Source organism: Nerophis lumbriciformis, linkage group LG27 (assembly GCF_033978685.3).
Source record: "Nerophis lumbriciformis linkage group LG27, RoL_Nlum_v2.1, whole genome shotgun sequence".
Lineage (NCBI taxonomy): Eukaryota > Metazoa > Chordata > Actinopteri > Syngnathiformes > Syngnathidae > Nerophis > Nerophis lumbriciformis.
The window spans coordinates 31,055,001-31,073,168 of record NC_084574.2 but is presented as its reverse complement, the minus strand read 5'-3'; the positions used below and the strand labels follow the sequence as shown (position 1 = coordinate 31,073,168).

The following is an 18,168-nucleotide window of genomic DNA, read 5'->3' as shown; positions in this document are numbered from 1 at the left end:
GTTCAAGTAAATGTATTTTTATTATTGTAAAGAACAATAATTACATTTTAATTTAATTCTTCATTTTAGCTTCTGTTTTTTCGATGAAGAATATTTGTGAAATATTTCTTCAAACTTATGATTAAAATTCAAAATAATTATTCTGGCAAATCTAGAAAATCTGTAGAATCAAATGTAAATCTTATTTCAAAGTCTTTTGAATTTCTTTTAAAATTTTTGTTCTGGAAAATCTAGAAGAAATAATGTTTTGTTTTTGTTAGAAATATAGCTTGGTCCAATTTGTTATATATTCTAACAAAGTGCAGATTTAAAACATGTTATCAAAATTCTAAAATTAATCTTAATCAGGAAAAATTACTAATGATGTTCCAGAAATTCTTTATTTAATTTTTTCAAAAAGATTCAAATTAGCTAGTTTTTCTCTTCTATTTTTCGGTTGAATTTTTAATTTTAAAGAGTCGAAATTGAAGATAAACTATGTTTCAAAATTTAATTTTCATTTTTTTCGTGTTTTCTCCTCTTTTAAACCGTTCAATTGTGTTTTTTTCATCATTCATTCTCTACAAAAAACCTTCCGTAAAAGGAAAAAAAATGTAAGACGGAATGACAGACAGAAATACCCATTTTTTTGTATATATAGATTTATTTATTTAGCTATTCTTGTTTAAATCACACTTACATGTAACTTACAAATGACAATATATATATATATATATATATATATAAACACTTAAAATGTAAAGTGTTTTTTGTGTTTAATATAAATGAACCCTGACATAGTATAGTTCATATTGATATTTATCTGTTTATATATATTTATTGTGAGAAATCATTAAGATGATCAGTGTTTCCACAAAGATAAATATCATTAATTATTAATAATAACAGAGTTAAAGGTAAAATTAGCAAATTGGCTATTTCTGTCAATTTATTTAAGTGTGTATCAAACTGGTAGCCCTTCGCATTAATCAGTACCCAAGAAGTAGCTCTTGGTTTCAAAAAGGTTGGTGACCCCTGATCTACCGTATGATGTTGTACAGAGCACAGAATCTACTACACAAAGTACTTTTGCACTTCATCTTTTTGTCACTTAGAAAAAATACAGACGACATGACCTCGGTGTCCTCAATGGAAGTTACGGCCATGCACACCATCAGCAGCTTCTCCATATTTTCATGGATAAATGTCCGGCATTTAGATGTTTTTTTCAGTATTCTTAGCTGGCGTTAGACAGTATGGTGCAGACTAGCAGTGATACCCTCAAATTGCTTCACAAAGTTGGCGACACGCTTGGTCATGTTTTTAATGGTTCTTCTTTCGTAAATCCAATGAATATCATCTGCTTATTCTTCTCAGTACGGTCCTTAACATTCACGTTCTTCCTTCCTATGCTTGGAAAACAAATGCTAGTGAGTAAGACCAGATGTTTCGGGCGGATCTTGCAGGGTTCACTGTGAAATTTGCTATGCCAGCTAATGGCGGGGATGTATGTAACTCAAGTCTTTGCTTGCAACATGAAGCATAACAATCAGCTCTTATCTGAAAACACTCTGGAGTTGAGGTACCACTGTACTACTATAGTAGTGTACAAATAAATATGACCTACTCAGTGGCCTAGTAGTTAGAGTGTCCGCCCTGAGATCGGTAGGTTGTGAGTTCAAACCCCGGCCGAGTCATACCAAAGACTATAAAAATGGGACCCATTACCTCCCTGCTTGGCACTCAGCATCAAGGGTTGGAATTGGGGGTTAAATCACCAAAAATGATTCCCGGGCGTGGCACCGCTGCTGCCCACTGCTCTCCTCACCTCCCAGGGGGTGAACAAGGGGATGGGTCAAAAGTAGAGGACACATTTCACCACACCGAGTGTGTGTGACAATTATTGGTACTTTAACTTTAACTTACCTATATAGTCTATTAAAGTGCAGTTTTTAGAATGTGTGATCAGCATTTAGAATAGACTCTATTGTTGCATTTGGCATTAAAGAGATGTCATAAAAAGAACAACTACCCTTGCCGTGCTCTCCCAAGGAGCCTGAGCAGACTTGAGTTTTATGACTCTTTCCAACCACCTCCACTTAGACCTACAAGCCAGGAAATCCCCCAACAGCCTATTGTCCCATGACTTGGAGTTTTAAATACATCGCAAGTTTGTATCTCAACAAATAACATGACAAAAAAAAACGTTTTGATGATGGCGGCACAATGTTTTTCTTACACAATCGTCTCAAAATGCCCACGTGGATCAGTGACAAGTTTCCTGGACTCCTTTCCTAATCACTGTTAAGGGGATAACTAGAAAAAGAGAATTTTTCCCTTTCTGGAAAAAAAGGTTTTAAAATACTCCTTAGTCCTATCTGTATTTTTTTTTGTTTTGTTTTATAAAACTGAAAACTGTTGGTGGTTATACATTTATTACACTTTTCATCTCTCTAAAAAGGACACACCTATTAGCTTATGTTCGCCCCTCACCGCATCAGTTTTGTCTTACATTGAAGACATGACACAGGCTGTAGAAAGTCAGTGTATAATAATTCTTTTGCTAAAATTATATTGGCAACATACATTACTGACAAACAACACATTGGTTGGGATGGAACTGATTAGATAAGATTATGCATCTCAGTCCATCCTTTGCTGACTGATGCTTTCTGACTGGGAAGTATCAAGCTGGCTGCTCTGTGGTCTATCTAAAGAACCATCGAGTGACTCAGGATTTGGATCCGGCACGATGATGATTCAGCTGCAGCAGCAAACAGGGAGGTCCACCTCCGCTCTGGCTAATTTACAGTATGAGCTTTTGTCTATATTTGTTTTAATTCCACGCTGTAGAAAGCATGCAGAGGCGTGGTTGCAACAATTAAGGAATGAAAACATCCAGCAGAAACATGAACATGAGCGAATGTCAAGCCGGCACAAAAACTCCCATACATTTCAGGAATATATTGATTTGATTCATGTCCTTACTCTTGTTTTGAGCCAGGTGTTTGGATTAGGGATGTGCCGATCGATCGGTATCTGCCAATTTTCGTGAAAAGGTATGTGATCACCGTTACCAAATAACACCCAGCAGGCACAAGACATTAAAACAACGTTGAGAACTTGTTGAACAAAATTTTTGGGGATCTATATAGATGATAAATTAAATTGGAAACTGTACAAAAATATACTCAAGACAAAGATGGCAAAAATTATTGCTATGTTACATAAAATTAAAGGGGAAAATTATCACAATTTCAGAATGGTTAAAACCATTAAAAATCAGTTCCCAGTGGCTTATTATATTTTTCGAAGTTTTTTTCAAAATGTTACCCATTACGCAATATCCCTAAAAAAAAGCTTCAAAGTGCCTGATTTTAACCATCGTTATAAACACCCGTCCATTTTCCTGTGACGTCACATAGTGAATACAAACAAACATGGCGGAAAGAACAGCAAGATATAGCGACATTAGCTCGGATTCAGACTCGGATTTCAGCGGCTTAAGCGATTCAACAGATTACGCATGTATTGAAACGGATGGTTGTAGTGTGGAGGCAGGTAGCGAAAACGAAATTGAAGAAGAAACTGAAGCTATTGAGCCATATCGGTTTGAACCGTATGCAAGCGAAAAAGACGAAAACGACACGACAGCCAGCAACACGGGAGAAAGCGAGGACGAATTCGGCGATCGCCTTCTAACCAACGATTGGTATGTGTTTGTGTGGCATTAAAGGAAACTAACAACTATGGACTAGGTTTACAGCATATGAAATACATTTGGCAACAACATGCACTTTGAGAGTGCAGACAGCCCAATTTTCATCAATTAATATATTCTGTAGACATACCCTCATCCGCTATCTTTTCCTGAAAGCTGATCTGTCCAGTTTTGGAGTTGATGTCAGCAGGCCAGGGAAGCTAGGGTCGATATTCTTCTCTTGATCATCTTCGGTGGCATAAGGGACGGTGTGAGCCAAGACATCCAGGGGGTTTAGCTGGCTCGTCTGCGGGAACAAACTGCCGCCAGTGCTTGCCGTGCTACCGAGGTCCTTTGTCCCTGAATTGCTCACACACTCCGGCAGATTCAATGGGGGTCTGGCGGCAGATTTCTTTGACTTTATCGTTGGAAATGCATCTGCTTTGAGTGTCGCAGGATATCCACACATTCTTGCCATCTCTGTCGTAGCATAGCTTTCGTCGGTAAAGTGTGCGGAACAAACATCCAATTTCTTGCCACTTTCGCATCTTTGGGCCACTGGTGCAACTTGAATCCGTCCCTGTTCGTGTTGTTACACCCTCCGACAACACACCGACGAGGCATGATGTCTCCAAGGTACGGAAAACAGTCGAAAAAACGGAAAATAACAGAGCTGATTTGACTCGGTGTTTGAGAAAATGGCGGATTGCTTCCCGATGTGACGTCACGTTGTGATGTCATCGCTCCGAGAGCGAATATTAGAAAGGCGTTTAATTCGCCAAAATTCACCCATTTAGAGTTCGGAAATCGGTTAAAAAAATATATGGTCTTTTTTCTGCAACATCAAGGTATATATTGACGCTTACATAGGTCTGGTGATAATGTTCCCCTTTAAAAACTCTGTAAATCAAAAAGCTCTTAACATGTTATATAATTATTTCGTACTCCCATATCTTAATTATTGTGTTGAAATCTGGGGTAACAATTACAAATCAAACATCAACTCTATGTTCTTCAAAAGAAAGCGATTAGAATTGTAAATTATGCGGATTATCATGACCATAGCAATGCTCTGTTTATTAAATTAAAAACATTAAAACTGCACGATCTTGCAGTGGGGAGCAGTGGGCAGCAGCGGTGCCGCGCCCGGGAATGATTTTTGGTGATGTAACCCCCAATTCCAACCCTTGATGCGGAGTGCCAAGCAGGGAGGTAATGGGTCCCATTTGTATGGTCTTTGGTATGACTCGGCCGAGGTTTGAACTCACAACCTAGACACTCTAACCACTAGGCCACTGAGTAGGTAGTAGTAGTTAATACTATGATCAATGTTAATTACAAACTAAATGTGGGATATAAATAATAATGGAAGTATAATTGTTTGTATACAGTATATAATTGGTACAAAGGTTTAACACGCGTACAAGGATATTTCACATGTCTTTACTGTGTATATAATTGAACAGTGTTCAATTATATACACAGTATTTATAGGTGTATTTATAATATGTTGTGCAAAGGAAATTTCATAATTTTTGGAAGTTCATCTTGTATTTGACATTGTTTATAGGGTTAGGCGCAATAAGTGTTCAACTTCAGCCTAAACCCTTTCGGTCTGCAACATTTTCAATTTATGAATGTACAACTGTTTGTTTATGTAAAACTGTTTGTTTATTTTGTTGACCACTGACCGAAGAAATAATAAACTAAACTAAACTAAACTAATTAGGTCATGACGTTGAGCAACAAACCTAATACATTGGAACAACATGCTTTTTGACGACGTTTAATCAATGTTGGTTTCTGACGATCTGGCTATTGAATTTTGGTCATTTTCCAACCAGTAATTTACAACACAAATACCGTATTTTTCGGACTATAAGTCGCAGTTTTTTTCATAGTTTGGTCAGGCTCCAGTGCGACTTATATGTTTTTTTCCTTCTTTATTGTGCATTTTCGGCAGGTGCGACTTATACTCCGGTGCGACTTATACTCTGAAAAATACGGTAGTTAGATTACATTAGAAACCTTCCTTCCCATTTATAAATCATCGTCAAAGCCCGTCTGTCCTTAAAAAAAAAAAGCCTCCGCCCGATTAAGTCTGTCACCGTTTGTGTTGTTGCAATAAAATACAATAAAGTACATCAGTGTGCAGTCTCACAGTTACAGACAAAGATAAAAGATGACAGGATGCCAAATAATCCTCACATTGTGACCACCAAAACGTTTTACGACGTCAAAGAACAACCTGCACATTGTTTTTGTGGAGGGGAGGAGTTTACATTTAATTTTGTTCATGTGGTCTAGACAAACATTCCTTCATAATTACCGTATTTTTGGGACTATAAGTCACAGTTTTTTTCATAGTTTGGCCGGGCTCCAGTGCCACTTATATATGTTTTTTTTCCTTTTTTATTATGCATTTTCGGCATGTGCGATTTATACTCCGGTGCGACTTATACTCCGAAAAATACGGTACATTTAAACAACATGCTTTTTGACAACATTTATTCGATGTCACGTTGTGACGTTGATTCGACCATTTCAATTGGGTCATTTTCCAAACAACAACGTGGCTCTAATGTTAAACATCAATGTAGTCTCAATTTACAAATACAACTATTTTGCAACATTGTTTCAAAGTCAGTTTTAAAGGATATGTATGTATAATCAATGTTGCATTAATGTATTGTGCCTGCTGGGATGCCTTTTAACACCAATCATAATAACCAATCCCTTCTGGCTGACAGTATTTTAGCCCCCCGGCTGACAGGTGGCCAGCAGCTAATTATGTGTCTCCATACACAGTGTGGAGCCCTCCCCTAAACTAATAATAATCACCTACATTACAGCAAATTACCTGCATTTCTTAGTATTGCAAGTGTCATTATCATTATCACTGGTGGACAAGGCTAAACATGTTACACACCCATAGCAAGCCAGGAGCAGGAATGCTAATAGCTAAGCTAACCGCTAAAAGAGTTGAAACAAAACCTATTTATAAGCGCTTAGTTAAGTGTAAGAAGTGTAGATACAACCACGTTACAGCAGAAAATAAAGCACTATTAACAGGAAATATACAACTTTGCATTGTTACAGGCAGTACACGGCACGTAGGGCGGATCGATACATATTATGGCGATGTCAATACCAAGGTTAGGATCAGTATATGATCGATATTCAAGTGATTAGGTCCATATTTTTCGCTTTTTAGTTATTGTGTACCACTAACGTTGAATTGTATGTTATAAAATAAGAAACTGGCATAGCTATTGTTACACTGTCAATAGCAGTCACCATAAATACATTGAAAAATGGATCAGGTAAAGATCAATATCGGTATTGGCATCGGCCAATCTCACTCGTGGATGATCGGTATCAGAATCGGCAAAAAAACCTGATCACAGTTTCCATCTTAAATTTTAACCCGACTTTATACAAGTATGGGACGTGCAAGCTTTGTGCACAAGATAAAAAGAGAAAATAAAAATTGTACACAACCTCTAAATCAATTTCTATTATTACTTCTACAAACCCCGTTTCCATATGAGTTGGGAAATTGTGTTAGATGTAAATATAAACGGAATACAATGATTTGCAAATCATTTTAAACCCATATTCAGTTGAATATGCTACAAAGACAACATATTTGATGTTCAAACTGTTAAACTTTTTTTTTTGCAAATAATCATTAACTTTAGAATTTGATGCCAGCAACATGTGACAAAGAAGTTGGGAAAGGTGGCAATAAATACTGATAAAGTTTAGGAATGCTCATCAAACACTTATTTGGAACATCCCACAGGTGAACAGGCAAATTGGGAACAGGTGGGTGCCATGATTGGGTATAAAAGTAGATTCCAGGAAATGCTCAGTCATTCACAAACAACTATGGGGCGAGGGTCACCACTTTGTCAACCAACGCGTGAGCAAATTGTTGAACAGTTTAAGAAAAACCTTTCTCAACCAGCTATTGCAAGGAATTTAGGGATTTCACCATCTACAGTCCGTAATATCATCAAAGGGTTCAGAGAATCTGGAGAAATCACTGCACGTAAGCAGCTAAGCCCGTGACCTTCGATCTCTCAGGCTGTACTGCATCAACAAGCGACATCAGTGTGTAAAGGATATCACCACATGGGCTCAGGAACACTTCAGAAACCCACTGTCAGTAACTACAGTTGGTCGCTACATCTGTAAGTGCAAGTTAAAACTCTCCTATGCAAGGCGAAAACCGTTTATCAACAACACCCAGAAACGCCGTCGGCTTCGCTGGGCCTGAGCTCATCTAAGATGGACTGATACAAAGTGGATATGTGTTCTGTGGTCTGACGAGTCCACATTTCAAATTGTTTTTGGAAACTGTGGACGTCGTGTCCTCCGCACCAAAGAGGAAAAGTACCATCTGGATTGTTATAGGTGCAAAGTGTAAAAGCCAGCATGTGTGATGGTATGGGGGTGTATTCGTGCCCAAGACATGGGTAACTTACACTTCTGTGAAGGCGCCATTAATGCTGAAAGGTACATACAAGTTTTGGAGCAACATATGTTGCCATCCAAGCAACGTTACCATGGACACCCTGCTTATTTCAGCAAGACAATGCCAAGCCACGTGTAACATCAACGTGGCTTCATAGTAAAAGAGTGCGGGTACTAGACTGGCCTGCCTGTAGTCCAGACCTGTCTTCCATTGAAAATGTGTGGCGCATTATGACGCCTAAAATACCACAACGCTGTACATCAAGCAAGAATGGGAAAGAATTCCACCTGAGAAGCTTAAAAAATGTGTCTCTTCAATTCCCAAACGTTTACTGAGTGTTGTTAAAAGGAAAGGCCATGTAACAGTGGTGAACATGCCCTTTCCCAACTACTTTGGCACGTGTTGCAGCCATGAAATTGTAAGTTAATTATTTTTTTGCAAAAAAAAAAAAAGTTTATGAGTTTGAACATCAAATATCTTGTCTTTGTAGTGCATTCAATTGAATATGGGTTGAAAAGGATTTGCAAATCATTGTATTCCGTTTATATTTACATCTAACACAATTTCCCAACTCATATGGAAACGGGGTTTGTAATAATACCCCAAGGATTATGATTTACATGTGACCTGTCAAACCTGCTGCTCCAAACTCACCTCCACACAACTTTTCCATTTAGGTTTAAGCTTTAATTGAACTTAGTCCTCAAAAAAATAAAAATAAACTATATGTTCTAAATATCTGATCGTATAAATGCATGCAATTATCGCCGGCCCGTAATTTAAAAACGTTTTGGATGAGCTGAAGTAAACGAGGGCGCGCCATGAGACAAATATACGGTTTTATATTGTGATGTCTCATCCAGCAGATTTGGACTACATAAAATGTTTTTATAGTCCGCTTTGGGAACAACCAAGTGAAGAGAAGACAACAAGTGAATATGCAATTATTTGGCTTTGAGGTAGCATACATGCACAGTTGTGAGCCACGTGGCACACCATATTACTGTACAGTGTAGTACAGTACACTACAATGTGCCATCACAGGTTTAATTAGAAAGGAGAGGATATCTGCAGGTGAACAATCTACATATTTTGTAAAATAATGTATTTTCCCACCGAAAGCTGATTTTAAAGAAAGTTAATTTCAAGTTTAAGTTAAAAACATGCAGCACATTCGCAGCTTATTCCTCTGTTTTGCAGAAGGAGGCTCGATTACTGGTTGAGCAGTGGACTGAGATGCAGAGCCACATGGCTTGTGGTCAGCAGGGAGGCAGCTGCTTGCATCAGTAAGGAGCTCCATATTGAATGATCAGAGCAGAGTGTGCTTCATGTTAAACTTTTTTTTAAAGTTTCACTACCTAGTAAAAGATTTGCACTGTGACTTTCCAGGAATAAAGACCTTAAACGTAGCAGACAATAAAGCTGCTTTTAGCACTTCGGTAATTCATTATGTACCACAAAATTGATGGAACACAGAGCTCATGGTTTAATTCCATTCATTATATTTACAACGTCATCCACTGTTCATATTATGTTGCAGAAAAAAAAACATTCACCCCAAGTGACTTGCAGGAATCAGGCGAGGTTCCACACATACAGGAGATTATGTACATTAAATTATTACTATCGCTCCCTCATTTTAAACCCAAATTATGATTATTGGCATTCACAGACCCGATATCTACACTACTGGACTAAAACCCTTACTTTACTAGTGAAGTGGACACACACAAAACCTGACAGTACATATCCTATACAAACCTACTAAAAACGACTATATAAATACATGTATATCATTGTTTCAAAATGCAAACGTGATAATCTTGGACTGACAAAGGTTTTATGTCACCTTGGAAAATTGAATTTATATACAATATTCCATCCTCACTCCGAATTATGTTTGCTGTATCGCTATAAGTCAATTTGAAGATGTAACATTTAATTCAGGTAATGGGAAGGATTTGACTAAAAGATGAGGATTCTACTAAAACCAGCAATGACACGAGACACTGCATGCTTGGTAAAAGGTGGGACTGACTACATGTCAAGAAAGTGTGGCGGTAGGCGGGCGTGGCCTGACTTGAGTCAAGCGAAGCAGGGCAAGTTTGCTCTCCAATCACCTTCCCTCCCAAGCGTCTTCCCTCTGTTTGGCTGCCAGACGCTTTTGTTCTGGAGGATGAATCACAAAGACCAATATGATCAGCTAAGTGGCAAGATGTGCAACTGTAATGTGTAAATTTGCATGTGTTTCTGTGCCACCTGCGTATAGTTGTGAAACAGACTGCAAACACAAGTGTGGAAACAAAGACACGTGGCAGCATAGCTAAGGACAAAATGTTCAGGACATGATGCACTTCTTAAATAAAGAGGCCGGCAGAACATCCATACTAAGAACAAAGGACCTTTTTTGCCTTCCTGGCTGGCAGTTCAGTGGACAGCCACTTGTGGTTTTTTGTGTCTATATACTTATGTTCCCTCTGTGAGGGGACAGGCTGCAGCGCTGATTATAGACCTGCTATGAGCCACACAGCACAGGACACAGAGCAATTTCATTTTGCAACAGCTTGCCACGCCACCTCAGCTTCCTTTGCTACTTGGGAGAAGAGCTCCCACTTGTGGTGAAAGCATGCTAGTGCAAATATTAAAACTGCTTCCATAAAATACACATCAGTGTTTGCCAAACAAATTTTTTGGTGGTGGCCTCCATCCATCCATCCATCTTCTTCCGCTTATCCGAGGTCGGGTCGCAGGGGCAGCAGCATAAGCAGGGAAGCCCAGACTTCCCTCTCCCCGGCCACTTCGTCCAGCTCTTCCCGAGGGATCCCGAGGCGTTCCCAGGCCAGCCAGGAGACATAATCTTCCCAACGTGTCCTGGGTCTTCCCCGTGGCCTCCTACCGGTCGGACGTGCCCTAAACACCTCCCTAAGGAGGCGTTCGGGTGGCATCCTGACCAGATGCCCGAACCACCTCATCTGGCTCCTCTCGATGTGGAGGAGCAGCAGCTTTACTTTGAGCTCCTCCCGGATGGCAGAGCTTCTCACCCTATCTCTAAGGGAGAGCCCCGCCACCCGGCGGAGGAAACTCATTTCGGCCGCTTGTACTCGTGATCTTGTCCTTTCGGTCATAATCCAAAGCTCATGACCATAGATAGGTGAGGATGGGAACTCAGATCGACAGGTAAATTGAGAGCTTTGCCATCCGGCTCAGCTCCTTCTTCACCACAACGGATCGATACAGCGTCCACAATACTGAAGACACTGCACCGACACGCCTGTTGATCTCACGATCCACTCTTCCCTCACTCGTGAACAAGACTCCGAGGTACTTGAACTCCTCCACTTGGGGCAGGGTCTCCTCCCCAACCCGGAGATGGCACGCCACCCTTTTCCGGGCGAGAACCATGGACTCGGACGTGGAGGTGCTGATTCTCATCCCAGTCGCTTCACACTCGGAAGTTGAGCTGGTGCTGGCCTGCCACATATACATTGATATTATAATAATGGGACTTTGTGTGACAGTGGCTTGTTGTTCCAACTCCGTGCAGTACATATCTCTGCTTTAACACACCTCATGTGCACTAATCTACCAGACAAGTTGTTGCCAACTTGACAATTTTGTTGCTATATTTAGCAAGCAGTCTGAACCCATTACTCTGTTTAAAAAATAAAATAAAAATAGCAACAAACACCAATTTAACATATTTGTTCTATGCAGCAACCCTTTTGAATAGGGTACCGTTTGTCTTGGTACGGTCCCTTGATTTTTTTTAATTATGTATAATCCATTTTAATCCAGTTTGTGGCTCTCTCTCACATTACCACGGGTACAGTACAGCCATGTAAACAAAAGCATTAGCCAACAAAAATGTCGACAGCAGCCGCACAATGCATCGCAAAGTCACGAGCCCTTTCAGTGCAAAGGTATGTACTGTGTCTTAAAGAAGGGGTGACAGCTATGTTGCCACAGGTGATACATTTGAGTTTTGGTTTACTTTTGTTTGTTGGTGAATGAAGAGAGTAGAGGGGAAAAAAATATCTTACCTTACTGCATGTCTTTGATTTTGGATTAAAAGATAGCTTATTTGTTTTTGAACATTCTTGAAAATGATGGAATAGGTGTAAACAGTATAAGCAAAAGAAGACTGTTTTGCTGCACTACTGGAGTCATACTGACGATATAAAGGACGAATGGGCAAATACTGTGAAACTCTACAAAGACAACAGGCGAGTAAAAGAAAAAATCTAAGCTTTAATTACAACCTCTAGAACACAGTTCAATTAAACTGTACCGCTTGGAGGTAAAAGTTGATTGACTATACTTAACGCTGTTTATCTGACCTGTAGGTGACAAGCGGAGATGGTCGACAAACAACATGAATACAATCGGTTCTCGTACCTTTTGCTTCCTGGAGCTTCTTCCTCTCGGAATCCCGCTGCTCCTTTGTCAGGTTGCTCTTCACACCGAGTGCACCAATGACAAGCCTGCGAGCCAAAGCTGCACTGGTCTGAGGTCTCTCCTTAGGAGGCAGAGGGGATTCTGAATATGACAGCAGGGGAAAAGGAGGGAGAAAAGTCTTCAAATGTGTCACGATATGGAAGAAAACCTAAAAAAAAGAAGACGCAGAGGATAAGAGTGTTACCCCAAAGGCTACGGGCTTTGGCCTTTGTCTCAGAAGAGGATTTGGAGAGTGGCCGCATCTTCATCAATGGATGTTTACTTCTTAAAGCGTCACGAGCTAGAGACACAAAAACACATTTTGCTCTTGAAACAGCTTAAAAATTGATTTTGATGGTACATTGCCAAACAATAGTGTATGCTGTTTACTTGAAAGGTTTTTTGCAGTGCTACAATAAGGACTTTTGCTATGGAGGTTGGAGGATATATGTGGCTTTTGCATTTATGTATGGACAATACAGAACCAGAGGACCAACTTTGTGACACACTAACTTTTATGAAAGTTAATAAAGCACATTTACTAGTGCCACACTCTATTTGCTTGCCAATAAATCAACACTGTAAAAATCATACTTATCACCATGGTTTAAAGTCAAATAATGTACAAAAAATGAGTTAAATAAGTTCTTGTTTTGACATTATTTAAACAGAACTGCGGTTACAATACTGTTTTTCTATAGTTAAGCGGTTTTCCACAAGTGCTTTATTTACCTGCAATGGGGCTTGCAAAGAGACCAAGAGCGTGTGAGTCGTCAATCCACTTGATGTCGAGGCCTCTCTGTCTGTAAAGACAATGCAGAAAAGCATGTAAAAAAATTAAAAAGTCAGAAAAACTGATAGGAAGTATTTTTAGATACCAAGAATGTATTGTATGACTCTTAGCACCGATGTTGACTAGTGTCATTATCAGTAGATGTTTATACAAAGGGGCCAAGGCCTTCATTCCCTAGCAACAGCTGTATGAAAAAAGTTAATTTTACAAATGGGGTTTAAGTGATGTAGATTACGTACTGGTAAGCCTGAAATAACTTGAAAAGATCCTCTGTTTTAAACTCAGAGGGAAAATCGTAGATCTCGATGATGTGAGCGAGCTCCTCCATACTGTCGTCTGTGTTGTCGTCGTCATCGTCATCATCATCATCGTCGTCGAATCTGCTCATGTTGTAATAATCAAATTTGGCCTCTTGGATTGACTTCTTCTTTTTTCCTTCGCTGAGAGACAGCTGAAGAAAAGAGGAAATGACAAACTGAATAAAGGCATTAAGATCAAATTAATATTGGTAACCGAACAGATGTAAAAAGTTCTAGCCACAAGTGTAGTAAGGCATGCAAGCTAAACAGATGCCGTAGTAAAGCTACAAAGATAAGCATAGCATCAGCGTGGTGGAGTAATATTAGTTGCTTGTTACTAAGCCTGTTTATATGTTTAATATTGCACTCTTAGGACGTAATTGGGTTATGAGTAGAGATGTCAACATTTTTGGCCTCCGATCCGATATTTTCAGATTACAGAACTGAAAATGTCTTATAGCAAGTAAAAAGTAAACACAATAACACATTTTTTATAAAGCTTATCTTATTAAATTTTTAATTTAGTAGGATTGTAAAATTGTGGTATTGAATGTGACATACATTTGTTTAAGAAAATACAGTGGCTAGTGCACAATATCTACACAAAAGCAGAAACTACTATTGGCTCCCATTTAAATCATTCGGGTTTCGCTCTTGAAGCGTTCCTGTTAGGAACCGATTATGCAAAACCAACTTGTCTTACCTATAGTACCTGTTTTTGTGTATGTGGCATCTGCATAAGTGCCGAAACTTTTAAATCAAACCAGGAAGGCATTGCGGAGATATTTATAAAACAATCTTGCCTTCCTTCATACTTCCTCCAAACGAATCGTTTGGAATTTGCCCAACTTGTGACGTTTTTCCAATTGGTGACGTCAGCAGATATCTCCATATATGGAAGAGATTCACCCGAAGTGCTTTGTGCAAGTACGCCATTGTATTCCAACGTTGTAGTCAATAAGTTCCTTCTTTTTCTCCATCCTCGTTATGAAGCAGACTGGCTCATACATACACATGAATCCTCAGCTGTTGCCATTTCTTATACAAAGTAGCGTATAGTTAAAACATATCTGTCTGTAGACACCATATGGAAGTGCTAAAAACTACAGCATAGCTGGCAGGAAGAAGACGCAGTCAAAGCGGAGGCACGTAAATAAGACCGCCAACAACAATCTAATTTTAAAAAAAAAACAACAGATTGTTTTTGATCAAAGGCGAGTGACTACACACGAGCCAGTGGTCATTAAAGACCAGACTATCAGTCAGGTGACAACTTATAAATATGTAGGGCTCGATGTTGATAACCTGCTTATTGATAACTTGTGTAACAAACTGCAACAGAGACTATATTTTTTGAGATGACTGAGGTTGTATGGTGTCAGCAATCAGATCATTCTAATTTTCTACAATGATATTTTAAAGAGCCTAATCAGATACGAAATTACAGCGTGGTTTTGGCAACCTAACTGTAGAACTGAAAAAAAGATTGGCTAACATGTACAAAAATGGAATGAAGAGAATTGGACCTCGAGAGGGACAAGCGGTAGAAAATAGATGGAACATTATGAAACATTATGGTCCATCGATTATTTGTATAACCAGTCAGTTACGACACAAGCAACAAAAATCTCTTCAGATTCCAGTCCTGTCCCAAAATATGAACTTCTCCTATCAGGAAGAAGACACAGTATACCAAAGTGCAAAACAAACCATCTGACAATATAATTTGTTGCAGCTTCTATCAAAATGTTCAACAATACAAAAAATAGTGCAATAAAGCAATGTGCAATTAACACAAGCACTTTATATTGTCCAATGTCTCCATATGTCCCTGTGTCGCCATTTAGTATACTGTATTTCCTGTTTTTAGCCCTGCTTTGTTAATGCTTGTTTTAATGTATGTGTTTTATGTGATTATATTGTATGCCTTATCAAGCAATAATGCAACACAATGCCCAAGACAAATTTCCTTAAATGGGACAATTAAGTTTACCCTGACCCTGCATCCTAAACAGATGGTCTGTAAAACATAGTCTATGCAAAATGTTGACAAAGAACCACCATTACATGTTATGTAGATCACAAAGAAATGTTTCGAAATGTAGAAAATCATAATATGACCCCTTTAACTACCTGACTTTGTAAAACGACAACAAGAATGGGCCAAAAAAAATGTAATGATTACAAAAAGAAAAACAAAATCTATCTAATTACTTTACTATCATTTATATTATGATACTATACTAGGCATCGATAGTATCAACATCTGGATCAACCCCTTTGACTCAAATTTTTAGCAGTTAGCTTCTTTTGTCGTCATGCTCAATGTGTGCGTGTGTGTGTGTGCGTGTGTGTGTGTGTGTGTGTGTGTGTAGCATAATTACCGGTAGCCTTAGCCTTATACTTGGACGAAACTTAAGTTTATTTTCCACCATAGAGGTGAGGATTAGTGTCTTAGAAGCACTTCACACTGTGAATAGACAACACGCTTGTTGCATCTTACTCTTAAATCTGAGTCGGTGGTACCCTCCTGCAATTCTTGCAACACCTGTATGTGTGTAATAAGTAATCCCGGAATGTAAGCTTGTGTCTCACTGAGCGTGCATCCCTTCTGAAGGAATCTTTCACGTGACTACTATCTTTTGTCATGTAAACATAGCGGTGGAAAAGATCGGCTGGGCTCGGCACCTTATCAGCGGCTCGCCGGTCGGTCCCAAAATAGGCAAATATCTTCCCCGATTCTGTAAATGTGAGTCTGTATGGTTGTTTGTCTATATTTGCCCAATTATTGGCTGCCCCCCTCTTGTACAAAGTCAGCTGGAATACACTCCACCTCACCTGTGACCTTAATGAGGATAAGCGGTAAAAAAAAAATGGGTTGGATGGAAAAGGATCAGTCTTCATTGTCTGGGCTATGATACAATATAATTTAAAGGGGTCATATTATGATTTTTTTCCTGCATAAAACACTTCCTTGTGGTCTACATAACAAGAAATGGTGGTTCTTTGGTCAAAATTTTGCAGCCATTATGTTTTACAGGCCGTTTTCAAGCTGCTTTCTGATCATCTCTTCAGAATGTGCCGTTTTGTGGACAGTTTTATTTACTTACCTCCATTTCGACTGAGTCTCCTCCCCATCATCTTTGCACTAGTTTTTAGCACTTCCAACGCCAGTTTAATGACAAATAAATTAAAAATATATGCTAATTTGTATGAGAAATGGCAACTGCGGGGCAAAAGTCAGTCTGCCCCACAACAAAATGATACTGAAACGGAAGGAGCTTACTGACTACAACTCGGGACTACAATGACAGACTCGCGCTAAGCTCTCCGTGAAAAACTTTACCATATATAGAGATAGCCGCTGACGAGATAGGGCTGGAGACGTCACAAGACAGAGCTCATTTGACGGAGGTATAAAGGAACACATTATTATTTTATTAATTTCTCTGCAATGCCTCCACTGTTTAATTTAAAATTTCCGAGACTTATGGGTGTCCCAAATGCACATAAGCAGTTACCGTCAAAAAACATGGTTGGTTTTGCAAAATAGGGGCCCTTTTAAAACTTCTAGTTAGTCTTACCTCTTCAAGCAGCCGATGACTAAGACAATCTCCATCATCATTGAACAAGGTGTCCCAACTCTCCTCTTGTCCCTTTTCTTCGTGACAGGAAGCCTCTTCAAGCCAGGAGGAAACATCTGTCTCAGCATCTTCTAAGTTGAGCTGCCCATTGGTGTCAACATCTGGACACTGTAGCTGCCCCTCCTCCACAACAGGGTTGGCGGGATCAGTTTGCCTCTCAGCTCCTTCCACAGGTTGATTCCCTGCGTCTTCTGCCTTGTCCTTCTTGTTCTTAGCGTTCTTTTTAGCCTTGTCCGTGTAGCGAGGCCTGGGTCGTGGTTTTACTTCCCCTTCAACTTGAGGTTTGTCTTTAGCGGATTGGAGTCGTTTCTTTGGCTGGTACAGAGCCTGGCTTGGCTTCTTTGATTCAGAGGTGGCAGGTGTGTGTGAAGCACTGTCGTTCTTTGGTTGTTCCGTCTCCATAGTGATTTTTACAAAATGTCTGCAACAGTGAGAAACTGCAATTAATATGAGACAATTGTGAGTCGTTCTGGTGACAAAATCCCAACCATAAACACTGTAGATGGGTCATTACTTGTTATTATTTAACCTATTTAATAATACCACCGTAACATTTGACAACCAAACAATTACACAAGGCGACTCGGTTAAAGAATCTGGGTATTATCTTCGACCCAACTCTCTTGTTTGAGTCACACATTAAGAGTGTTACTAAAACATCCTTCTTTCATCTCCGTAATATCGCTAAAATTTGTTCCATTTTGTCCACTAGCGACGTTGAGATCATTATTCATGCGTTTGTTAGTTCTCATCTCGATTTCTGTAACGTATTATTTTGGGGTCTCCCTATGTCTAGCATTTAAAAGATTACGGTTGGTACAAAAGGCGGTTGCTAGATT

At 39.3% G+C, this 18,168-nt stretch overlaps 1 protein-coding gene across 2 annotated transcripts in view; it reads right to left on the bottom strand.

The window, feature by feature from the left end:
* Positions 1-9,621: 9,621 nt before the first annotated feature.
* The window catches only part of r3hcc1l (R3H domain and coiled-coil containing 1-like), a 10,487-nt gene continuing 1,940 nt past the window's right edge, over positions 9,622-18,168 (bottom strand). For both annotated transcript variants that reach the window (XM_061988130.2, XM_061988129.2), the window contains exons 2-7: positions 17,270-17,750; positions 13,626-13,837; positions 13,326-13,396; positions 12,799-12,894; positions 12,555-12,695; positions 9,622-10,328 (exon numbers count right to left, since the gene is read on the bottom strand). In XM_061988130.2, coding sequence (XP_061844114.2) covers positions 10,276-10,328; positions 12,555-12,695; positions 12,799-12,894; positions 13,326-13,396; positions 13,626-13,837; positions 17,270-17,731 — 1,035 coding nt within the window. In that variant the 5' untranslated portion in view covers positions 17,732-17,750 and the 3' untranslated portion in view covers positions 9,622-10,275. The remainder of the gene's footprint in view (positions 10,329-12,554; positions 12,696-12,798; positions 12,895-13,325; positions 13,397-13,625; positions 13,838-17,269; positions 17,751-18,168) is intronic.